At 30.8% G+C, this 18,659-nt stretch overlaps 1 protein-coding gene across 1 annotated transcript in view; it reads left to right on the plus strand.

The window, feature by feature from the left end:
• Positions 1–6,095, plus strand: part of LOC129224890 (protein Aster-B-like) — a 57,502-nt gene extending 51,407 nt beyond the window's left edge. Inside the window, exons 12-17 of the mRNA XM_054859439.1 lie at positions 637–690; positions 807–962; positions 2,323–2,398; positions 3,733–3,837; positions 4,431–4,548; positions 5,381–6,095. Of these exons, the coding sequence (XP_054715414.1) occupies positions 637–690; positions 807–962; positions 2,323–2,398; positions 3,733–3,837; positions 4,431–4,548; positions 5,381–5,524 (653 nt within the window). The 3' untranslated portion in view covers positions 5,525–6,095. The remainder of the gene's footprint in view (positions 1–636; positions 691–806; positions 963–2,322; positions 2,399–3,732; positions 3,838–4,430; positions 4,549–5,380) is intronic.
• Positions 6,096–18,659: the final 12,564 nt, after the last annotated feature.

Consider the following 18,659-nt stretch of genomic DNA (forward strand, 5'->3'; position numbering starts at 1 on the left):
CTGCCCCTCCTCCCCATTGAATAATAATAATAATAATGATAATAGTAATAATGTATTAATAAAATAGAAATAATAGTAAAGTGCTTAAAATTAAATTGAGCTTCGAGTTGAATTCCAAACTGGGTTTTGCATATCCAAGCACTGGTATACACTTTGAATTATCTTTCTTAACAATATGTAAGGAAAATATGTAAGCTTTGACAATATGTAAGCAAAAATTAAAAACCCAGATTCAAAAATGTATGGGGTGAGAACTGCACCAAAAACATTTTTTAAAAAAAAGTCGACAATGTCATAAATGTAAATTTTATTTGTTTCTCTTTTCATTCTATTTTTAAAAAATATTAACGCTGCCTTATGTTCTTGAGAACCACTGTAATAGGACATGAGTTATGGAAAAAAAAAACCCAGTTTACTTAAGTTGTAATTTTTTTTTTTTTTGGGATAAAATTTATTTCTGTTATTATTTTATTCCTTCCCCCAGATGTTTCCTGTATATTTTATTTGTAAATTATCAATTTATATATTCCTAGCGTGATTATTATATATGTATATATATATATATATATATATATATACATATATATATATATATATTATTTTTTTTTATTTATTTATTTATTTATTTTTTTGTAGCTTTAATAGAAAAAAGTGCAATGCAAGGCTTAGCTGATTTTGCAACCGACTTAGGTAAGTATTCTTAATGTATTATGTTATAGTGTATTACTTCAGTCAGTTTTGTAGCATTAAATTAGCTGATATATATTTAAGTTATTCTTTGATTTCACTGTTGATTTTGCATTTAGCAAGTGCGCTCAATAAAGAGGCAGAAGTATCTAGTCAACAGAGCTTAAATAAAAAACCTCGTAGACGAAAGAGGATGAAATTTGATTCGATTAAGTGTGAACCTTTAAAAGATGTGTCAAGAACATTACAAAGACCAGCAATCATAAGAAACATAGGTTCGTAATGCAATTATTTTCTTTAATTTCTTTCCTTGATTCATAGTCTTATTTACTTTTGTTTTTGATACAATGGAACCAGTCTCATTCCAAGGGGTACTTTGTAGGATTTAAGGGGGTGTACCATCATACTTAGATCGGGATGGGCGCCCCTGAAAGCTAAGTAATAAGTTATTCTGAGTGATACTTACTACTGTTTATTTACATCTGTGTTTTTTATGATAGGTTTATAAATTATTGTCCAGTCTACCTTGAAAGTAAAAGTTGTGTCAAATGACATATGTTCAACGATCAGGCTTAAATAAAAGAAAAAATCATCATGCAAAATTTCCCTTCCGAATTATGACGACAAATATTAAAATACTTTTAAGAAATTAAAATGAGAAAGTAACAATGAACTTTAAAAGCGTAACCATGGAAACACAAAATAAAATAATTTTAAGGAATTAAAATAAGAAAGAAGGAAAGAAACAATGAATTCAAAAAGAGTAACCATGGAAACGCAAAATAAATGGTTTTAACAACTTGAACGGAGATGAGATTTTATCAAACTTGATTTAAAACAGTTTGTAACTTTTTTCCTTTTTAGATAGAAGCTTAGTTTTTCGACCATAGGTTGAGATACATCTGAAGTAAAAGATATTGCTTTTTCCAGTGGTATGAAAAAGAAAACAGTGGGACAATTCTTTCACTTTTCATTGATAGATTTAATGAAGAAAGTAGTGCCTAAATTTCAGCTAAGCTTAAAAAATTCGAGCTACAAACGCAAATAACTCCTGCTGTAATAAAATTAGGGTATTAAAACAAATTGCAGGGAACGCAGAAAGTTCTAACCTTTCCAATGATATATAATAGTAATATGTGCAAGTAATTTTTCACCCCCATATTCGGCAATTTATGTGAAAACTGGCCCTAAATTGTAATTTAAAAAAAAAAAAACTATTTATTGGACTCTTTTCGAACTGGTTTGCAAACCTTTCTACTGCTGAAAGAAAGATACTATGATAATTTCAGTGAAATGGACCTGGTAGTTCTCGAGTTTTGCACATTCAAACAGACGTTTATTGGAGACTTCATTTTGTACTATGTAGAGAAGCATATATTTGAAAATTTTGAATTTGAATATTATCTTAAAAGTTGTATGATGTGCATATTTAGGTCTTTAATTTTTTCTAAATGTTCATCTAATCCGATTTTATATTTTTTGATTCTAATGAAAGCATTTTATTAATGTCAGTAATGTTTTAGATCTAAAATGCATGTTATACATGTATATGTGCAGATATTTAATGTCTTGCTTAAAGTTTTAATATTTTCTGAAGTGTTAATGTATATTTTACTTCTATTTTGTGCTCCTTAGGACCATCCTTTTCGGGCATTGATTTAGCATCTTTGGGATCAACGCCAGACATTGTTATACGTGTAATATTAATAACGTAAGTGATTTTCATGATGTTTTTGATAAGTTTCATCGGTTATTATCATTTCACTAAACAAGTTCACAAGCATTAATGCAATAATAGTAGATTATTCCAAATGTTTGAAAATTCATTTGTGTTTTTTAGAAATTAATTTTTTTGCACTTAACATATGATATTCTGTTACATTCATGTCAAATTCAGTTCAGGACCTTTTTCTTTTTTTTTTAAACTCATTTCTTCATTGAAAATATTTTATAGTTAACTTTAGAAATTAAACTGTTGCAAAGTTTTTACTTTCTGCATATGCTGCATCAAAAGCAAGCAAACAAACAACCAAGTTCTTAGCAAACCAACTATGTTATTTATTTATTTGTTTTTGAATTTATTAATGCTGCACTTTTTTGCTGTATATTATGATTTATTATTTTTGTGAATGGAAACATTTTATGTGCAACAAATTCAAAATTATTTAAATTATTTTCAAAATGCCTTTTTTGTCACTTTAAAACCAGATTCTTTCTGTCCATGTGTGATGCTCATTCAAAGCATGTTACAGTATTTGACTTTTTTTTTCTTCTTTTGCTGAATTTGCTAAAATATCTAGTTCCATTTTACTAAAGATAATCAAATTTTTGAGCCGACTTAAGTCCTATAACTTCAGTATCGATGTGAACTTTGAACAATATAAGTTCAATATTACTCAGAAATAACATCTCACATTGGAACAGGAAATATGCAAAACATTATTTTGTGTTTGTCTTTCATCGTTTCTTCTACTTAACAACAGTTTTTTATTTCCTTTTGAAAATAAAACCTCTGATGTCTTTGATATTGAGCAATAATTTTTGTTTTCTGGGAATAAATTTCTAGTACACTTGATAGTGCTTAGTTGTACAAGGAACTGTGTTGTGCCTCACATAAAAGTTGTTCCTCTTTTATGATGACTTTTACTTATATCCTGATGTAAAGAATATTTGATGAAAAATTGTTTTCTCATTAATGATATTGATCTGGTCCCCTCCCCTCTGACTCTCATCTTAAAAATCTTAGACTAGCGTTTTCTTTGTGTTGCATTACACTTTGCTATTTCTATACATCAGACTACATAGTGAGCTGAAATGATCTGAATAATATAAAATGAATATTTGTAAAACCCGAGGGTTTGCTCTTGATATTTGACATACTGTGTATATGTCGAATGTACTGTTGAAATTCTCACAGCTCTTAGTAAAACTCATTTGAGTTTGTAATTATTCCAATGCATGTAATAGTTTTTTTTTTTTGTTATTATTTTTTATGTTTTCTCTGCACTTTTTTCGCTTAGAAATGTATTTATTTCCATATTTTAGGTTAGTAATTCTTGTCTTTCTAAATATGTTGTTGTTCTACAAACTGTGGTCTTTGGAAGATCAAAGTTCAAAATCGTCCCCTCCTGTATGGGAATATTCAGATAGGTAAGCGAGCTAACAAAAATAATTACTAAATAAATTGGTAAGTAAATATGTTTGTTTAAATGAAAGTTTGAATTATTTTACTTCATCATCCAGTCAAACTGTAATTTTTGCATGGGATTTTTTTTTTTAATTATACCTTCGAAACTTTTTATTTAGATCTCTAAAAATTGCAAAACCCCTTTTCCCTTTTTGCATAAACTTTTAACTAAAGTGACAAAAACTTATTAATGAATGAATTGTTGTGATGAAATTAAATGACCTTTAAAAAAAATTACGAAAAAATACGAAATATTTCCTTTTGTTCAAGAAAAGTGAAAAGTTTTAAATATTATTCTATTTACTCAAATATTTTCAAAAATATCTGATGATAATAAGTAATAAGTTATTCAAAAAAGTAGTTAACAGCTTTAAATGAAAGAATAATTAACCCTACTCTATTCAATTTTTCTACTGATTTTATAGTTAACAATTATGTAATATATTCTCGAGTTCGTTTAACATGATTCTGTGAGTGATAAAATGGAGATTTTCACATGCCTCAAGATTTCTTAAGTCAAACATTTGTTTGAGCCATGTGTCTTTTGTTTTTGCAGTCAGTCTTTAACGAAAGAAGATTATATCCATTTGCTCCACAAGCAAGATGCTCTTCATCGTGCAGAAACAGAGAGGTGGCGGGATGCTCTAAGTGAAGTGATTAAATTAATACATTTAGTAAGTTGCTTCAATCCTTATTCTAAAAAAAAGTTTTGTGTTTAATGCTCCAATATTTTCCTAATATATAAAAAGTAAAATTCTAAAATATGCATGAGTTGATTAAATAACTGTCATCCATTTTCCAGTTGCACTCTGTATTTATTTAAATAATATGTTTAGTAATGGTTGTCAAGGGGGAGACCAATGAATGATGTCCTCCTTCTTATAATTTAATTATGTTGATAATTCTAATAGCTCTTTCGTTTGAATCTCTTAGCTTCTTCCTTCTTCTGTTCTCCAATTCTTTTTGAATGAACTACAGTCAACTCCCGAATATTGGCGGAATAGGGTGGAACTTTAACTATGAATAAGTGAAACCCGTGGATAATGCAAAAAAATAAATAAATAAAAATAAAGAACAATACTAGTGTATATAATACCTAAAATATATGAATCTCAAATTTTAACAAAAAAGTCTGTTAGTTGTAAGTCATCACTGGTTAAAAAAGAAATTGGAAAGACACACAGATAGTCCGACCGCCGATAATCGGGAGTTTACTGTACATCATTTGAGGTTCTATTTTTATGCAATACAGTGACAATGGAAGCTCAAAGATCCAAACTAATTGGGGCTGAGCTACGTTCAGATTCGGGGAAGTTCAAATTTACTCTGGCCTATTAAGAGCCACAGCTCGAAATTTTTTCACAAGTTTCTTTACTTCTTTAAATGAGCTCAAATTTTTATGCATTCAAGAATGAATTTGCATATTCCTAATTCAACATTCTAGCTTTTCCCTGCACATGAATTCAGTTTATTCAGTTACTAATTTGATACGAAACTTTGTTTCAGATTGAGAAATCCCTCTCAGAATTAAAAAGCAGCATTGATACGTACAGTAGCACATCTGTTCTCAAAGCCATTGCACTTAGAATGTCACAGCACTCTGAAGATTCAGCACCAACTGACTCTGAAGATATTGTACAAAGTCATTAAAGTTTCGTAAAAGTAAATTTTATGTAATATATTGTTATCCTGTAGGGAACAAATTGTATCTGTTGGCATGGGTTGTATCAACCAGTCAGTATGTTGTTATGTATTATATAGACTATTTATATAAAAAGGGTGTTTGGTTAATAAATCTGTTGAATATTTAAAATACTGAAAAGTATGTTGTGATGCCGACGCTATGCAAATAATATTTTCTGTTCATTCTGATGAATATTTCTCACTTCATATGTTTAGATTTATACTTTATTTTTTCATGTACAGCACAGATATTTTTGTTTTTAAAGTCAAGAAAAACTCAGGTCGCTTGCCTGATTTTACTGAACCAAATCAAATAATTTGCATCATTTTTTATATAAAAAAACCCCTTGTGTTTTACTATCCCGGTTAGATTGACTATATTATAAATTTTTAAACCACTTCTAAATCAAAATCTGTTCTCTTCACTTGTACATTTGTAATATTCTTTAAGTTATTTTTTAAAATATTTTATAGTAATTTAATTTCTGATTTTTTTTATCGCTACTGAACTAAAGGTTAGAGTTTTATCAAATTTAGTTCTTTAAAATATGAATTTTTCATTGTATATTTAGTGTTTCCCCCAGGCATTTTTAGGAAGGCTCTGTGCCCAGCCTTCTTTCTTGCATTTCTCAATGCACCCTCCTTGACCTTTTGAAGTTTTAACAAAGCTTCATCACAAAAGTAAGCATTTTTTTTTTTTTTTTTTTTTTTTTTTTTTGTAATTGAAACATTACTCCCCCCTTTTCCTTTTCATTTAATTTGGACATAAATCTGAATTTAAGTTTTTTAACTCTCTTTTAAACTACACTTTTAAAAGATTTTTTTACGTGAGCTCTGTATGCATATAATATGCAAAAAAGGAAAAAAAAAAGCTCCCTTTCTACTACAATTTCTGTTCAAAAGTGCACTTTTAAGTGAATTAAAATGCCCTTTTTTTTCTGGAAACTGCCCCTTTCTTGGTCTGGGGAAACATTAATACTCTTTGCATGGCCAAATGAGTCACACCAACATTTTTCTTGTGTTTGCAGGTTAATTATATTGTAGGTTTTACAGCAATTTATATGCATTATTGATTCATTAGGAGTCTTCCCAATTCTATATCATCTTCACATAAAATCAGAATAAAACTCTTTTTTGACAGGACTGATTAACTGTATGAATGGTGCTCATTGTTTATTAAATCAATATCTTGCTTACTTAACTGTTGAAATAGCATTCATAAATTAATGGTTGATTTTCGGATGGACAGGACAAAGGATTAATGACCATTTGTTTAATTTGCAAGCTGAGCAATTTCACTTAATTTTTGTATAATTTGTTTAAGGCCTCAAAAATAAAATTCAGGATTAAATCATTTATATTTTCATGCTTGCTCCAAGCTTTAGAGATTGTTTACAGTAGTTTCAGTTAAGAAGACTAACTTTTCCATGTTACTGAGTCAATACAATATTTTCCATTTTCAAAAATTGTATTGCATTGGCCATTATGACGGGAAAATGACCTTCATTTACAATTACCATATTTTTCAGCCCTTAAAACCTACCTTTTTTTTCAAAATGTGCCCAAATTCCCCTGTATCTTATGAACTGAAGGTATAACTGGGATCGGTAAGGCAAATTTGTTTTTTAATCAAAGTCATTACTGTCTCAAAAGTTGCTTATAATTCTAGAACCACATAGCAAGGCATTAATAGTGAGAGTATAATACTGCAAATCATTAGCTTGGTGTGATATTTTCCTGATGTTTTATAAACATACTTAAATTATTGACTTATTTTCCACCATATTTATTTTTAAATACATTTTGCATTTCTTTTTTTTATTAATGTTTATTATTCTTTAACTACCAAAAGTTCTTACTTTTAATTTCTTTTTTCATAAACTTGTGCAGGTAACCTTTCTGTGTTGAATTTCACTTTAAGAGTTATAAAAATATGCAATTAGAACTGAGTCAAGCAGGTAACATTTTGATTACAACTCTTCTAATATTATCGAACATTTTACTGTATGGTTTACTGAGTTACACATTTTACTAATGTTAATAGTTTCACCAATAACAAGTCCCTATAGTAATGGTTATGAATAATCGAACCTTTAGGGAAATAATTGTCTCAATAATAGTCGTTAAAAATGCTCTGATTTTTGCTTTATTTTTAAAAGAAAATAATTAAATACTAGGATGATGTATAAGGGAACACAACAAAATAACTACTCTTCAATAACTTGAAAGAGAATCTCACAGCTGTACTCAAATACTCCCTCTCATTTTTCTAGTGCACAAGCACGAATCTAGAGGAGAGGTCATGGCCCCTGCTTGACCAATTAAAACCTAAAAATGCATTTTAGGGACTAATATTTTCAACAATTTTCCCTAGTTCCCTTATTTGTGCCTGAATAATGCACATTGACAATGCCTCATGATAATGACCCCTCCACAATCTGCTCTTGGTTTTACGCTGTCTTCTTTGGGATCCACTGTCCCCCAAGACTCGGAAGAGGAAACAGCTCTTGTCATAAGAAATGCTTCCTGTCTGTAACTTCTGCTGTTGTTTAATCATTGGAACTCAAATCCGTGAAGCAGAGGAAATTCAAAAAATGAAGGTTTTAAGCAGAATTTGAGATAAACTTTAACAATAATAAAAAAAATATACTTCAAATGTGAAGAAATTGAAACATTTTTGGTATTAAGATATAGGCAAGTTTGTGATAAACTGTTTTAGATTTTGAGTATTTTTAGTTTTATTTTAGTTATTTTTCACAAAACTGCTACAATTTTCTCCAAATTTCAATAATATTGCATGGTTACATTATAATGACCAGATTGTTTTTACTTTAATAATACTGATTTGATTATTAATAATTATTTAAAAACTAAATACACTACCAGTGCTTCATTATTTTTATTTTATTTCAAAGGTAGATTTTGTTTTTCCATTAAAAAGGAGCATTTTCACCATTCTCTGCATTTTTCTGAATGCTTTTGAAATTTTGAGAAATATCTAAATTCTAGTCTCAAGAGGTTGGGAGGTATGACATAGAAGAAAGGCTTATAATTTTCTTCTTACACAAAGATGTATTAAATTATGTGCAGATAATTTTAAATGAATCTTTTCATATTGGATAACCTAAGAGGCTTTGGATTTAGTTATGCAGAAATTTCTGAAAATGATTGATGCTATTGAGACAAAAGTTGGATGTATAATAAATTAGATTTTTATTTGTATGAATGAGTAAAACTAGATAGACAGAGGTAGTCTGTGTGGCCTTTTTGTTATTTTTTTAGTAGTTCTAATAATAAGTAGCTGACATCATAATGATGCTGTTTTATTGCTATTTCATTTATGTATTAGCTTCATTGAAACTTATATATTAAACCTGGATGGGATAAAAATATAAAACACCTGGAATGGTGGGAGTGGTCCACAAAGGTATTTTATAATATGAATGGAAATTTTCTTTGTTTCGCCTTGCAGCTGTATCATGACAAAGTGCCATTCTGTCCAATTTGACTTTGGTCTTCCTCTTTTTATAGTAAGTTTTAATTCCTAATGGAAAACATTGGATTAGGGATATCTAACCAACCAGACAATAGCAATTGCCTTTGTAGGAGGGACAAACTTTACTTTGACTTGTACAAAGAACACAATAATACTCATTCGTACACATAACTTTAATTTAGTCATGGGAGAAAATGCTTGGGCATGTGGGCACACTCAGAAATATTTTTTTTAAGTAGATAAAACCTAGAAAATGCCACACTGACTCTTTTACAGCTCTATCAGTCTTTCTAGTTTTAATTTACTGAATATTGTGCCTTGGGTGTGTGTAATCACTTTTTTTTTTTTTTTTTCATTATTGAAGTTAAGATGTATAAGTCACATATTTTAAGCTGCAGGCAATAATAATAATTTTGTGCAATTTTAATTTCTGTACAGATTTATAAACGAGGACTGACAAAAATTATAAAATCTGAGGAGCCAGAACAAAATTTTAAGCTCCAGAAAAATTATTTCTCTAAGTTTATTGGAAAATTCAGAGTGTCTTGTGTCTTCATAATAATTCTTCAGGTTTCCCACAATTTTTCAGAATCCTTGAAAATTCTTTGAATTTTACTTTGCCTACTAGGGGCCCTGGAAAAGTACTTGACTTTTTAGTTGCTCCTTGAAAAATATTAAAAGTACTTGGTTTTTTGATGGATTCTTAAAAAGTCCTTGAAATTTAATGAAAAAATAATCATTTTTTTATACGTAGCAACTTTTTATGTATTACATAAAAATTTCTAAAACTTGTCATGTCGCCCAATGACCGTGATTTGTTGGACCCTGTTTATAAATAAAGTGGTGCTAATATCTCATTTTACAATTTATCTCTTTTTAAAACTCATGGCTTTGAAAGTTAGATTGTGTAATATTATACTATTATGAAGGAACTAAAATATTTATCTGAATCACATTTGCAAATGACAACATAATATTTGAATTTGTATATTAATGCTTATTTGCAACATTGTAATAAAATCAAAAGTGTTAGTGTAAAATATTTATTTCATAAACATTGCAATATTCTCTTTTGGAGCTAAATTTACTAAATTGGCTTCAAAGTTTGATGTGATATCAAATGTATTATTTTTACCGTGAATGTTTTAGTAGTATAATCCATCTTATTTCTTTGTGGAATATTAAAGTAAAATAGAAATTTCATTTAGTGATCACGATTATTTATGCCATTTTAATTTCATATTTTAAAACTTAGTTTATTATTAATTGTCAGTTTATGTTATTCTGAAGGATGTTTTTAACTCACAGCAGATTGTATTTATTAGGAAGAGAAAATGTATACTGAGTTTTGTATTACCAAATAGAATTTATTCAACAATTTTGCTTTTATCATAAAATTTAAAATGGAATTATTTTGATATACTAATTGATTCTAAGTACTTAACTATTTTAATTATTTTCAAAGAGTTACAACAAACACGATTTTTATTATTGTGTGATAAAAAATTCAATCATATCAATCAGCTAAATATCATTCAACATACAGTCTGAATTTTGGCCAAAATTTCATTATTTGAATTTTTCCAATTGAATTTCAAATTAAAGTTAACTAATTAAAGCATTCTATGTTTCATTCATATTTTTAGAATGCAAGAATTCTTATTACTTCTTTATTAAATGTTGTATTTTAAAAGGAAAAATATCCCTGCTGCAAATCATAATAAATTTATTCATTGTGCATTATTTTTACTTAAAGCTTTATTTGAAATCTTGGTAATGTATTTAAAACATGTTGTAACTGTTGATAAGAAGGTAGCTAGTGCTGTCAGGGTAGGGATAGTGGAAGTAAACAAAACAACATGATGCTTGGCGATATGGATGTCTGCTTGGCACTGGGATAATTGAAAACAACGCCAATCAAAGAAGCAAAATCCCCAATCCAACAAGTAATTCCTAAAACTGGCAAATGTTGGTGCCAAACAGCAACGTCTTTTGTTTAGTTCACTATCACTTCTCCCTGAACTATAAGAAAATTTTGTTTTTAACAAGTGCAATTTACATTTTACTGTATTGTTGAACGGCATGTTTTTAATTCACTGCCTGTTTTTTTTTTTTTTTTTTTATTCAATCAACCATCTTGATTCATGAAACATTTGTCTAATAAATGTGTTAAAATGACAAGATTTTAGCTAATTCCCTAGTTTCATAGTACTTATTTATGTATTTGCATTTGTTTTCAGAGTTTTAGAAACTAATAATTGCAAATTGACTTCTTTTGGAAATATATTGTCAAAACTGAGTATAGCGAATTTTTTAAATTTAATGTTTTATCAATTGATGGTATTATTTGGTTCTAAATGCTTTAGGGTTTTGTGTAAAATTATATGAAGTTACAAGTATTATAATTACTGATAAATAAATGATTTAGTCTTTCATGAAGCTGTGATTTTATTATGCATTTGCTAAGTTTGTTTGCAATCATTTGAAATATTTGGTGATACTTGCATCACAATTTTTTAATAATAAATTACTTTCATTCTCTTTTCCCCTTTGCTTTTAATGATCTGATTGTTATTCACATGAAAGGTTGCTATAAACATGTTATTTTAAAACTACAACAAAATTGACATTGCAAATTGACTATTGCGAATTGCAGTGCAGTTAAATGCATGAGCAAAAAAAAAAGCTTACAAAAGTAATTCACATAGTCTGGTCTCTACTTTTTTTAGAAATCAAAGAAACATTATCTTTGGTTGCTTATACCATTTTAAAGGATACTCATTTATCTATTTTTCTTAACGAATGATGATAAAAGAAAAACAAAATGAGCAAAAATAGTATTTTCTTCAGGGGTGCCTCGAGCTTAAATTTTTGGGAGGAAGGAGATTCTGTTTTTTGAATTGAACTCCAAATTTTGCCGAATAATAAAATACAGTCAATATATTTTCTTCATAAATTTGCTTAAGTTTGTGTAATTTTTTTTTTCATTTCACTTTACTTCCAAGTTTTCTACCATTTTTAAAATGACGGTTGTTTTAATTATTGATTAGATTCCACTGATGGAAGTAAAGCAGTTTGTTCCTAAACGATTGCAATTATTTTTCTTAGATTGTTTTTACTTTTTTTTATATCTGATATGTGTTATATTCGGCAAAATTCACGAATTTTGAATTTCGATGTACGCTGAATGGCTGAATCTATTTTGATGGTTCTCGAGAAGTAGGGGAGGGTGGCCCAAAATGGGTAGGCCTTCGTATGCGCCCCTCCCCCCCCCATGGTGTGTTAGCGGTGGCGAATGTTGTGTTTACCCTAGCGCACCGAGTTATTATCAGTCCCAGCGAAGCAGCAGTGAAGTGGCATGGCGCAACTGGGCTTAAAATTAAAAAATGACACATTAAAAAAATATAAAAAAAGAAGTTTTGTAACATGTGAGTAGTCGAAAATCAGTTTTTTTCTTTTTTTTTTGTCAATAATATTAACTTATACTGACACTATCCACCTATAAACTACGATGGTCATTCCGTTTTTTTTTCTAATTATTCATTTAAGGTTATAATTATCGAAATAAAAACGAGCTTTTGGGCAAAGCGGGTATAGGATTTAATCATATATTTATTTAAAATTTCTTGACTCGTGTGCTGACTTAGATTTTCTCTTTCAACATGAATAAGTATAACTTTAAAAAGTTATTTTTTAGGATGGCAAATTAACTCAGTTATTTCTTTATGTTTCATAAACAAATGTACTGACTTATTTGGATAAGTACAACTGTTTTATATTTTTTTATATAATGGCAGGTAGCTAGTCAACTCAGGGGACCAGACTATGGATTTGGGAGAGGAACTTTTTTAGCAGTTTATGTTTACGGGGGAGGGGGGGTATATGAAGTTACTTATTAAAAAATAACCATGAAAATAGAGTTTTACAACTTATCCTCTGTATCTTAACGCTTCTTATAAAAAAAATTTCGCTTTACAAATTTTGCAAGTATAATTTTTAGAAAATAATTTAAAAAACCGTTTTTTTTTCATTGTTATATTTATATTTTTTAATCCTAAAATTTTTGCCAACTGATAAGGGGGTCCGGGGGTTCTCCGCCAAAAAAAATTTGAAATTTTAGCCCTAAGAACGCAGTTTCAAACGGCCTCTGATGTTACGGCGAGGAGGGGTTTGAGGGGCTTTCTGCGGAAATTTTTGGAAATCGAAGTTTTAAAAACGTGATTATAGGTGATATTTGTTGATGGTAAGGTAAGAGATGGATGGTAAGACTTTTGGGGGCTGCCCCAGATCGATTTTTTTTTTTGTAGAATAGATCTAAATTGATCACCCCTCTGCCCAATGTTTCAAAATTAAAGTTCCTAAAACGCAGGTACAGACTAACTTTGATCATGTTACGAGCAGTGGGGTTCTGTGTCTCTTACCAAAAAATGTTTTGAAATTGAAGTCCTAGGAAGCTAAGTTTTAAAGCGATATTCAGTGACGAAGGATTTAAATGCTCTCCCCCTTAAAATTTTTCGAAATTGTAATTTTTCCATTTTTAGATTTCCTATGAGAGCATTCAGGCCCTTGTCTGGAAAATTTTCGTAATTGACGTCTTAAAAACGTTACTGTAGACCGTATTTGGTAACGTTAGAGTTTCGGCAATTTTTCAAATTTGAAGCTCAAAAAAAGCAATATTAAACAATTCTCGATGTTTTTAGAATTCGAGGTGTTAGGTAGTTCTCCCCTGGAATTTTTTCGAAATTCAAGCCCTGAAAACGAGATTTGAGACACGTTTTAAACAGGGGCGTAGCTAAGGGGGGGTTGGGGGACAACCCCCCCCCCCTCCCGAAACGTTTGTCTGAAAAAAAAAAGAGAAAAGAAAGGAAAAAAAAAATCAAAACTTTTTTCTGAGTAACAAAGGTCAAAAATTCACTTTACCCCCCCCCCCCCCCAATGCCATTGAAAATCTGCTCCTCAAGCATAAAGACGCCTCCCTCTACTGCGACAATTTTTTGATAATTGACTGAAATTTGACACTTCGCTTCAGAAATGAGATTGATTTGTTAAATCCACGTATATGCAGCCTTTCTTCGTCATCGATTCTGCAAATTGCTAAATATGTTTAATTTTATGAGTGGCGCAGTGTGAACATTGCATACAGTCGAATCTGTATACTTCGATTTCACAGGGAAGAAAAAAATCGAGATTTTGAGATACGGGGGCTTTAAGAAACTTTATAGAAATTTGGAATGTAACCGTGAAAATTTAAAATCGATACTAAAGAAAATGTGGGCTCTTGATTAAAATTCCTCTGTATAAGTTTTGTTAGGTATTTATTCTATTATTACATTATTAAGTGCTTTATTGCAAGTTTAAGGAATCATTTTGACAGTAAAAGAAACTTTAAGCATATCTTTTTCAAGAAAAAGTCTTATTGCTTTTTGGTCCCTGATTTTTTTTTTTTTTTGGATTCATTAATTATTCTCTTCAGGTTAGCAATTGCTGCAAATCTAACTTGGCCAATATTCTACGATTTTCCTTTTTTCATCACTTGAAAAAATCTTATACTTTCTTTTTACTCGTATCATTTCGGTTTTCTAAGGAATCACAATTTTAAGAACGAGAGCAACCAAAGAACAGTACTAATCCAGATAACAGAGCGAAATGGCTTTTAACTTGAATAATCTTTAACCATGAACTTGAAATGTTCATCTTAAATGTAAAACCTGTGAATTTCACCCCTTTACTGGTCTTCCAAGAAAGTGCGCGAAACGACTGTCCTTTTGTTAATCTTCCTAAAAACCACTGCCCCCTCAGCTCTTGAAGACAATTCCTCTGTTTCTGAGTTGAAGAAAATGTTTTTGTTTGCTGCTTTAAAGATTATTGGGCTTCGAATTCGAAAATGATAGCATAACTGGAATTTGAGATGAGATAGGTTTTTGTTGGTCTGGTCTCGTGTGTGTCATAGGTCATAGTCAAAACGACCTTTGCTAACCAGAGTATACATCGCAATCACATTGATTTTTCATCCAGTATTAACTGCGTATTCTTTTGGAAACGTACAGTCTGTTTAAAATAGTACATTCTAAGTGAAAGTTGATGCATAATGAAGCGAGCAAAACCGACAACAAGCTTTTTTAAACCCTAAGAAAAAAATGAAAATGAAGAAAAGGATTGCACTAAAAAGAGAAAGTTAATGCCATCTGAAGAAAACGAAGTACAGTCTGCAAAGCAGCCCTAGTCCCATCGGACCCTTCTGAAGGTGATTTTATTTTCATTAAAAAGAAAAACTGCATAGCATTACATGAATAAAATGTTAAAAAACGAAATGAATCTAGACTATTTCTGTTAGCTTGGTTCGCATTAAAAAGTAGAAAATAAAAAAGACTTCTGTTTATAACACTCGAAAATTGCTGTTGCTCTCTTAAATAGATATTTATGTAAATTCTAAATCAGCTAATAAAAATAAAAATAGAAACTTGAGAGGAGAACTTTCTACTGCCTGTATTTCTTCTCTAATTTTTTTCATTCAAATTTTATTAACTGCTTTAAAATTAGCATAAATGTAAATACATAAAAAGCAACATATAAATATAACGATATGAAAAGCAATTTCATTTTTTGCGGGTTATAATTCAAGAAGTCTTTTTTTATTTTTGTCATACTTTCAGTGCAAACTAAGTTAGTAACAAGTCTTTATAGTCTGTCCACCGATGAGATTGAAAGTCAAACATCCAGTTTACAGGCGGAATGGAAGTATCTATTAGCTTTCAGGGATGCCAGCTTTTGTAGATGTGTGTTAGCCTCTTTGAAATGAACGGAACACGCTCATTGGTTTGGATTGACTGGTTTTGACAAGACGTTGCTAGAAAATTTCACTTTAAATTAAATGGAGGAAAAAGAAAAAAAAAGAGTTGAATTTTCCATAACATTAGAAAAACATAAAAAAATTTCTTTGCTTTTGTTTTGTTTGACACAAGAACCGGACTTGGGGCATTCGATTCCAAAGTATGTAAGATTTACCTCCTTCTTTTTTTTAATACTAAAAAAAGTTTACGCACATACACACACACACATATATATATATATATAAGAAGTAACCCCCCCCCCCCCCGAAAGTCGGGTCTAGCTACGCCTCTGGTTTTAAAGGTTTCAGCGGGGAAAAGGGGCTTCCGAATTATGAAGACTTTCTTATTTTTAGAACGACTTGGAAAAAGAAAAGAAAAAAAAAATGGAGGGGATGTAATTAACTGATCAATAAACCACCACGATTGAAAATTTTTATTTCAAGGTTGTTTTCAAAAGGAATTTAGGTTTTTTTCACGACATTCGTTTTTTCAACTTACGTTTTTCCAAGGTCCTCTTAACTTAAATCTAACTTAATAAAAACTTAATTGTAAGAAGTGTTTTTAAGAAACATTCTCATCAGCATTCTGGGGTGGTCCCCCACCCCCTCTGGTTGCGCCACTGAATTGTAGAAGATTTAAATTTTTTGATCAACTCTACACGAAAGATAGTTTAAACAAGTTTGTGTTCAAAAAGACTTATTTTGAAAGATTACTGGAAAACAGATGCAAAAAGCAAGTACGAAAATTTGGGAGACTGGAAATGGGCCTAAAGCGGATAAATTGAAGCTCTACTGGGAAGCTGTATATTAGCATATCTATGAGCCTTTTAGTACGATGAAAAATATTTACTCAGTCCCCGAATTCGAATTTTTATGTAAACTTCTCATAGTTTTATAAGCTGTGACGGAAGAATTTAAATTTTTATATTTTTCTATAACTGTCTTTACATTCCTGCATGGCCGGATCTTCGATTTTTCAGTATCGGATAAAAACCTAAATCCTGCCACCCTGTACCCACTTTCGTTGAAATTTTATATCGAGGTTCAACGAAAAAACAACAGAAATAGTGTAAATTTGCATCCTCCTAGAAGTTGCTACCCAGCAACTACGGGGTGGGGGGAGGGTATCGACTAATGGGGTACAAAAGGTAAGCCATGGGTACTGGCTTGCTGCTGCCCAGATCTGGCAGTGCAATTCCTGTATTTACACAAGTAGGCACGAATTCATTCATTAAGCAATTCCTGTTTTTCTGTATCAAAGCATGTATCAACTACTGAAAACAAAGTGTGTCAACAATTAGATGTTCTCGTTTTAGTTTAGTGTCAACCCCAAACCAATGTCTTTTTTTATTAAAAAAAAATGTGCATTCGTTTTATTAATCTAATTTTGTTGCATTATAATAGGGGATTAGTTGGTACAGTAATCACTTATTAAAAGTTTCTACTAAGATGAATTTCCTCCAAGCTATGTTAACAAACAGAAAAAAATAATCTTTAAAGTGTCAACTACTGGTGGTTTTACCTTACCCTGTTTTCTGAACAGTTTTTGGTGTACTTGGGATTTTGAGTTTTGGAAAAGGACGTTTCCCAATTCCCCTCTTTGGATCCGCTAATTCTCTCCTCGCTTTTCACCAACAGCTTTCTCCAAATTCAATTTCTATAAAACAGAAGAATTTTTCTGCACTCTGTTCTAAACGTTTTTAGGTACACATGAGATCTTGAGGGGAGGGGAACATTCCTCCAGTTCCCCTCCGCGGTTGCTATATGATCCGCTTCTGCTATTGTCTAATCGCTTTTCCTGAAGCCTTTCGTCAAGTTCTAAAAAACAGTAAAAAAAATCCTGTACGATGTCTTCTGACCAGTTTTATGATCACTTGGGATTTTTATTTTTAGAGGGGAGAGAACATTCCCCAGTTCTCCTCCTTGGATCCGCTTTTGCAATTCTCTCATCGGTTTTCCTTACGCCTTTCTTCAAGTCTATAAAACAGAATTTTCCTGCTCTCTGTTCTAAAACTTTTTAGAAAGATACACGTGAGATTTTGGGGAGAGGGGAACATTTCTCCAGTTCCCCTCCGTGGATCCGTTTCCGCTACTGTCTAATCGCTTTTCCTGAAGCCTTTCGTTAAGCTCTAAAAAACAGAAAAAAAAAAGAAAAAAACCCTGTACTTAGTTTCCTGAACAGTTTTAGGATTACTTGGGATTTTTCTTTGAGGGGAGGGGAGAACATCATCCAGTCCCCTCCTTGGATCTGCTTTGGCAATTTTCTCTTCGTTTTTCTTCAAGTTTTTTAAAACAGAAGAATTTTGCTGTACTCTGTTGTGAAAATGTTTAGGTACACGTGAGATTTTGGGGGGAGGGGAACATTCCCCCACGGATCCGTCTCTGCTATTGTCTGATCGTTTTCCCTGGAGCCTATTTTCAAGTTCAAGTTCTATAAAACAATATCTTCTTGCTCTCTGTTCTAAAACCTTTTAGGTACACATATGTTAGGGGAAGGGGAACATTCCTCGAGTTCCCCCCCCCCCCCCCCGTGGATCCGCTTCTGCTATTTTCTAATCGCTTTTCTTCACATTCAAGTTCTATAAAAAAGAAGAATTTTCCTGCACTCGGTTGTGAAAATTTTTTAGGTATATACAGTAGAAGACCGTTGTAACGCACACCTTGGGACCAGAGCTTTTGCGTTATACAGGTTTTGGCGTTATATAGGTCATTTCACAAATTTTGAAACTAATATTCAGAATAGATATATATATATTAGCACTTCAGAATTAGTTCTA

The sequence above is a fragment of the Uloborus diversus genome, chromosome 1 (genome assembly GCF_026930045.1).
Source record: "Uloborus diversus isolate 005 chromosome 1, Udiv.v.3.1, whole genome shotgun sequence".
Classification (NCBI taxonomy): Eukaryota; Metazoa; Arthropoda; class Arachnida; order Araneae; family Uloboridae; genus Uloborus; species Uloborus diversus.